The 7,430-nt window shown below is 41.0% G+C and overlaps 1 protein-coding gene across 1 annotated transcript; it reads left to right on the top strand.

Annotated features, from left to right (window-relative positions):
- Positions 1-6,624: 6,624 nt before the first annotated feature.
- On the top strand, positions 6,625-7,104 carry LOC111884053 (uncharacterized). The gene has a single exon (XM_023880383.1). It carries the CDS (start codon positions 6,625-6,627, stop codon positions 7,102-7,104), a length of 480 nt encoding a protein of 159 aa, XP_023736151.1.
- The last annotated feature ends 326 nt before the right edge of the window (positions 7,105-7,430 follow it).

The raw sequence follows: 7,430 nt of genomic DNA, 5'->3' as shown, positions 1-7,430 counted from the left end.
GGGAAAGTTGGTATTAATCCTTCACTGATTCTAATTCCATTTTTCTGTTAGGTGCATTTTGTGCACATTTTTGCACACCTTTAGTCCCATTTCATGCATCTTTTTAGCATAGTTGTTCTTCCTTTTTCTTGCATTTCATCATATTTCATGTTAGTCTCTAGAACAACCTTATTTGCACATTTTCATGTCTTTTTCAGGTAAACCGGAGGTTGGAATGCACTTTGTGAAGTGTCGAGAAGCATTGGTGAAGATTTCGGGATGATCGGGCGAAGAACGAAAAAGTTGAAAAAAAATCAAGTTGGGAGTCGGAGTTAGAAGGGTACACGAGCCGTGTTGGATTTACACTGCAAAATCAACACGGGCCGTGTTGACCAAAAATGGAAGTTGTTGACCAAACTGAACACGGGCCGTGCCCTTTTTGCCTTATGTTGAACACAGCCCGTGTTCGGCCCAAGAAAACTAACTTTTGGCAGTTTTTCTATTTTTCATATTACGGAAAATTGGGTCATTTTGGGAGGGAGACATCATATCAGAGCACATTTGGAGGAGGATTTTCAAAGGTTTTTGCAAGGGTTTGATTTGGAATCATTTGGAAAAATTATTTCTAGTTTTTGTAAGTTGTAATTACACTTAATTTCATCTTTTAGACTTGTGATCTTGCTCTAGCCATGTGTGGCTAGAACCCTAACTTCTCTAATTTCATGTTTTGACTTTTTGGTTGTGAATCAAATCATACGACCTGATGTTTGTGTTTAATTTCTATCTAGTGAAATTGATTTTACTTCAATCGAATGTTTGATTCTAATAATGATTCTCATTGGCCATTTGAATTACGGTTAGGTCACTCAACTTATTCATTTTGCAAAATCCGTAATTGTTTTGTGAATTGAGCCAAGTAACAAACATTAAATTGATTTCTTATGAATGAATTTAGTGTAAATCTTTTCACACATTCTTACGATCCCGAGCTTGTGAGGAGTATTGGGTGTTGTTGGGAACATTCACAATAAGCTTAATGCAATCTTTTAATCTATTTCTTAGAGCTTTTTTAGATTAGGTTAGTTAGGTTAGGATTAATCAAAGAGCTTGTTTTGATTGATTAATGTGGTGAATGGAAAGTGTTAGAGCTTGATAACAGTTTTAAGTACCAACTTAGATAGAATGAAACAAATGTCTTGCCATCTTTGATTCACATTGCCGGATGGTCATACATGGAGTTGGAGTCCTTACAAAATTTGAACTTAATTCATTAGTTTAGTTGTTTACTCGTGTTTTATATTGGTTTGCTACTTCATTACACTCAACCCCCCTCACTTAATCTTTTGTGAACATATACCTTACGCAAAGAGGTATATACTAATTATCTCGTGTCTCTGTGGATCGACCCTACTTGCCTTGTACTACCTTTCTAGTGCAATAGAGTAGTGTACTTGGAGTCATTTGTACCCCTTTATTTGTTGGGTTTGACACGCCTAACAAATTAGCATCGTTGCCGAGGACACGGTGTTACTAATTGTTTATGCCTAGATCTTGTCGTACAGGTACGCCATTGCCAATTGACTCGGAGATAGAGAAGACTGCAAAGAAGCTAAGGAAGCAAGCCAAGCTTCGTAAGAAGCAACCGGGTTCCGGGACTTCTTTGTCATCTACTCCCCCGGTCATCAACATTTGGGAGGACATACCCCTCTCAAGTGTCTCCGCATCAGAAACGGAAAGTCTCTCACTCTCATCACAACCATCCTCACCCAAAAATACCACTCCACCCTCTTCACCTAATCATCATATCCCAAACACTACACCCACAGAAACATCAACTACTACTCATACCATGGGAGATAACCACGGAGGGAATCCACCTCCAAACCCACCACCCGAACAAACTCTCCGTCAATGGTCAAGACAAGAGGTTACTCAACAACCTCTTTGTATCACGTATCCAGCTGCCACAAACCTTGAACTAAAATCCGGGCTTATCCACTTACTCCCAACTTTTAGAGGTTTAGAGAATGAATACCCTCACTAAGTTCCATAGAGTATGTGTGGGTATGAAACCACAAAATGTCATGGAGGACCAAATCAAGCTTAGGGCATTCCCCTTTGCGGTGCAAGATGCAGCCAAAGACTGGCTTTATGATCTCCCACCAGGGACGGTTACTACTTGGGTAGATCCTGCAAGGTTGTTTTTGGATAAGTACTTTCCTGAGATGAAAGCTTCAGCCCTATGGAGGGAAATCACTGGAATCAAGCAGCACAAGAGAGAAGCTTTTCACACATATTGGGAGCGATTCAAGAAACTATGTGCCCGTTGTCCAAAGCACGGGATTACCGAGTACCAGCTCCTACAGTACTTTATTGAAGGCATGACCCCAATGGAAAGAAGACTTCTCAATGCTTCTAGTGGCGAATCTCTACCCGATAAGACTCCAACTGAAATCTTCAATCTAATCAAGAACATGGCTGAAGATTCCAAACATTCAAGCCATGATGAAGAATGGTACACGGATGCACCCCGAGGTGTGAAGGAAGTTCAAACTCCTCAGATTGAAGCTCAATTGTCCGAGCTCACAAAAGCAGTAATGATGTTGGCCAAAGACAAAGGTGTGCAGCCCGCACCCCGTCCATGTGGTATTTGCACTCAAGTGGGGCATCCAACCGATATGTGTCCATAAATCCAAGAGGAAGACTACGAAGAAGCAAAAATCAGGGGAGGCTATTCCGGTTCAAATCAGAGGGGTTATGAATAACCACGAGGTGATTAGAGATGGAACAATAATCAGGGTTGGGGAGGAAACCAACAAGGAAACTATCAGTCAAATCAATCACATCAATACTAGCAAAGACCGCCATTTCCTCAAAATCAACAAAGACCACCCTTCCAACCTCAAAATTACCAGCCAAGGAAGCCACAACACCCTCCTCAACAAGTGGGTTCATCAAGTATGTCCTTAGAGGACATAGTGAAAAGCCTTGCCACAAGCACTCAAAGCTTCCAACAAGAAACCAAGGCAATCATAAAAAGCTTGGAGCAACAAGTGTCACAACTTGATCAATCCGTAAGTAAGATGGAGTTACAAGGCAAGCTACCATCTCAAACGGAGAAGAACTCAAAACACAATGCTTATGCCATTACTTTAAGAGGTGGGAAAAGCTATGAAGGTCCAAAGATGCCGGATGAAGAAGAAGAAGAGAAAGAGATAGAGGTGGAAGAAGCTATCAAAGAAGAGGAAAGGAAAAGTACTTCAAAGTCAAAGAAGCCCATAGAGACAAAAGTGAAAGTCACACCAGCTTCATTTCCTTCAAGGTTGGCAAGCACGCAAAGAGAGCGGGAAGATGATGAAATCATGGCCATGTTTCGAAAGGTTGAAATCAATATCCCTCTTTTAGATGCTATTACACAGATTTCTAGATATTCTAAGTTCCTCAAGGAACTTTGCACATCTAAGAAAAAGCTTAAAGGAAATCAAACTGTGAAAGTTGGTGAAAATGTCTCAGCCGGTTACAAAAGCGGCTACCAAAAAAATGCAAGGACCCGGGTGTTTTCATGGTTCCTTGTAAAATGGGTAACCTTTTTGTACCATGTGCCATGCTTGATCTTGGAGCATCAATCAATGTTTTACCATATTCAAGCTATAAGACAATGGGAATTGGTCCTTTATCAAAAACAGGAGTTATCATTCAACTTGCCGACCGGTCTTTGGCACACCCGAAAGGTGTATTGGAGGACGTGTTAGTGCAAGTTAATGAACTTGTATTTCCCGCTGACTTTTATGTTTTGGATATGGGTGATGAAAACACCCCACAATCAAACTCCATCCTTTTGGGGAGACCTTTTATGAGTACCGCAAAAACAAAAATAGATGTAGCCAATGGTACTTTGTCTACGGAGTTCGATGGTGAGGTGATTAACTTTAATATCTTTGAAGCCATGCATTATCCTAGTGATATTCATTCTTTATACTTCATAGATGTTATTGATACATGTACTAATGATTGCTTTGAGATGTCAAGCCAAGATGAGCTAACCACCATCTTGAGCAAACACTTTGATGAGACAGGGATCAAGGCTAACAAGTACACATTGGAGGATGAATTGATTGAAGTAATCAATTCCCTGGAAAAAGCACAACCCATGAGGGTTGAACCACACCACATGAAGCTAAAAAGTTCCAATCCAAAACTTCTTCCCTCCATAGTACAACCACCGACTCTTGAGTTGAAGGCTCTTCCCGACCAACTCAAGTATGCCTATCTTGGAGAGGAAAAGACATTACCGGTGATAATTTCCAACAAGTTGTCTATTGCAGAAGAAGATGAGTTGGTGATATTGTTGAAAAAGTATAAGAAGGCTATTGGGTGGACGATTGCTGATATAAAAGGGTTGAGCCCTTCTTTGTGTATGCATAAGATTCTTATGGAGGAAGATTTCAAACCAACTCGAGAGGCGCAGAGAAGATTGAATCCACCCATGATGGAGGTGGTAAAGAAAGAAATCATGAAGCTTTTTGGATGCAGGTATGATCTACCCTATCTCAGACAGTAAATGGGTGAGCCCCGTTCAGTAGTCCCGAAAAAATCTGGTGTCATAGTGGTTAAGAATTCCGAGGGAGATTTGGTGCCCACCCGTGTGCAAAATGGGTGGAGGGTTTGTATTGACTATAGAAAGTTGAATTCCTCAATGAGAAAAGACCATTTTTCCCTGCCATTTATTGACCAAATGTTAGAGAGATTGGCGGGTAAATCTCACTACTGTTGTTTGGATGGTTTCTCGGGTTTTCATCAAATTCCAGTAGCCCCGGAAGACCAAGAGAAAACCACATGTACTTGTCCCTTTGGAACATTTGCTTATAGGCGTATGCCTTTTGGTCTATGCAATGCACCCGCGACATTTCAGAGATGCATGATGAGCATTTGTTTCTGAATATGTTGAAAACATCATTGAAGTTTTCATGGATGATTTCACAGTCTATGGAAACTCCTTTGATGAATGTTTGAGTAATCTAGCAAAAATTTTGCAAAGGTGCATTGACACAGACCTTGTGCTTAACTATGAAAAATGTCATTTCATGGTGGACAAATGATTGATTTTAGGTCATATTGTGTCCCAAAAAGGCTTGGAAGTTGACAAAGCCAAGATAGATGTTATCAAGAGTCTTCCTTACCCGAAAAATGTTCAGGAAGTTCGTTCGTTTTTTGGCCATGCAGGTTTCTATCGGCGGTTCATCAAAGATTTCTCAAAGATTACAGTGCCGATGTGTCAACTACTCCAAAAAGATGTTGAATTTGCGTTCACTCAGCCATGCAAGGATGCTTTTGATCATTTGAAGGATCTACTCACCTCCGCTCCAATCATCCAACCACCTAATTAGGAGCTCCCGTTTGAGATTATGTGTGACGCAAACAACACGGCTGTTGGGCGGTATTGGGTCAAAAGGTTGACCGAGCACATCATGTCATCTACTATGCATCAAAGACCTTTGATAGTGCACAAGGCAACTACAACACAATGGAGAAAGATTTGCTTGCTATTGTCTTCGCTCTAGAGAAGTTCCGACAATAACTCCTTGGAACTAAAGTGATCATATATTCGGACCATGCAGCCATAAAGCACTTACTTACAAAGAAAGATTCGAAGCCTAGGTTAATATGGTGGATGTGCTTTTGCAATAGTTCGATATTGAGATCAAAGACAAGAGTGGCAAGGAGAATTTAGTTGCGGATCATCTAAGCTGCATTCTATCACCCGAAGATGGTACACCAATCTGTGACACATTTCCAGAAGAGCATCTATTTGTAGCCAAAGAAGCACCATGGTATGCAGATATCGTCAATTATTTGGTCACAAGTCAATTTCCCCCAGATTCATCCCGTTGATAAAAAGATAAAATCAAGAAGGAAGCCAAGCGATACATATGGGACGAGCCATACCTTTGGAAGTATTGTGCAGATCAAATGATCCGAAGGTGTGTTGAGAAAAAAGAGGTACAATCTATCCTTAATTTCTGCCATTCTTATGCTTGTGGTGGTCACTTTGGACCCCAAAGGACAGCTAGGAAAGTCCTAGATAGCGGATTCTTTTGGCCTTCTATATTTCATGATTCTTATGTGCTTTGTGCACATTGCGAAAAGTGCCAAAAATCTGGGTCCTTAAGCTCTAGGAATCAAATGCCCCTTACTCCCATTTTAGTGTGTGAGATATTTGATGTATGGGGTATTGACTTTATGGGACCATTTCCGCCCTCTTTTGGTTGTTCATACATTTTATTGGCGGTGGACTATGTGTCCAAATGGGTGGAGGCTAAGGCGACCCGTGCTAATGATTCCAAAGTTGTGGTAGATTTTCTCAAGGTACAAAATTACTCACGATTTGGCACACCAAAGGCGCTCATAAGTGACCGCGGGACCCATTTCTGCAATAGGATGCTCGAGGCTGTTTTGAAGAAGTATGGGGTGACACACAAAGTCTCAACAACTTATCATCCCTAAACCATTGGACAAGTCGAGATCTCAAACAGGAAAATCAAAAGCATCTTGGAGAAAACGGTCAACCTAAACCGCAAAGATTGGAGCATAAGGCTCGATGATGCCTTATGGGCATACCGCACGTCCTTTAAAACCCCCATTGGTATGTCCCCATATAGGTTGGTGTTTGGAAAAGCATGCCATCTTCCGGTTGAGCTTGAACATAAAGCTTTTTGGGCTATAAAGAAATTCAATATGAATGAAGATGAAGTGGGAAGCAAAAGGAAGCTAAACATTCAGGAGTTAGAGGAGATTCGGAATGATGCGTACGAAAGCAACATGATTTACAAAGAGAAGACAAAAGTGTACCATGACAAAATGTTCTCCAGGAAGACTTTTGTGCAAGGACAAAAGGTTCTTCTTTATCACTCAAGGTTCAAGTTAATTCCAGGGAAGTTAAGATCAAGATGGGTTGGTCCTTTCGTGGTCACAAGGGTGTTTGACCATGGTGCGGTGGAAATCACGAGCAAGCAAGCTGGTAAAACATTCAAGGTTAATGGTCATAGATTGAAGGCATTTTATGAAGGATTGGAGGTGAAGAATGAGGAGCTTGAGGTGTTGGAGAACCCCACATACCAAGATTGAAGCATATTCGGGGGCAAAGTCGAGCCAACGAATTAAAACAAGGGCGACTAACCGGGAGGCAACCCGGGGGTATTTCTGTCTTTTATTTAAAAACAATTTCCATTTCTTTGAGTTTTTGGTTTTCAATGTTCCAAATGCATTTAAACATGATTTAAAATCATCAAACGGACCTTGGGATGCAAAACTATTTCATTTGAATGAGAAGAAACTTTTGGGTTCAAAAAGTGGGAAGTGGCAAACAGAGCCGTACACGGACCGTGTTCATTTTTGCCTTATATTGAACACGGGCCGTGTTCAATCAAGGGAAACATTTTCATAGTCAGAGA

This window comes from Lactuca sativa, chromosome 8, assembly GCF_002870075.4.
Source record: "Lactuca sativa cultivar Salinas chromosome 8, Lsat_Salinas_v11, whole genome shotgun sequence".
In the NCBI taxonomy this organism is placed as follows: Eukaryota; Viridiplantae; Streptophyta; class Magnoliopsida; order Asterales; family Asteraceae; genus Lactuca; species Lactuca sativa.
The sequence above is the reverse complement of the archived record's forward strand: the minus strand, read 5'-3'. Positions and strand labels throughout refer to the sequence as shown.

Bases quoted from the DNA above. Each gene is read 5' to 3' on its own strand.
- LOC111884053 (XM_023880383.1), top strand. From the start codon at position 6,625: ATGTCCCCATATAGGTTGGTGTTTGGAAAAGCATGCCATCTTCCGGTT.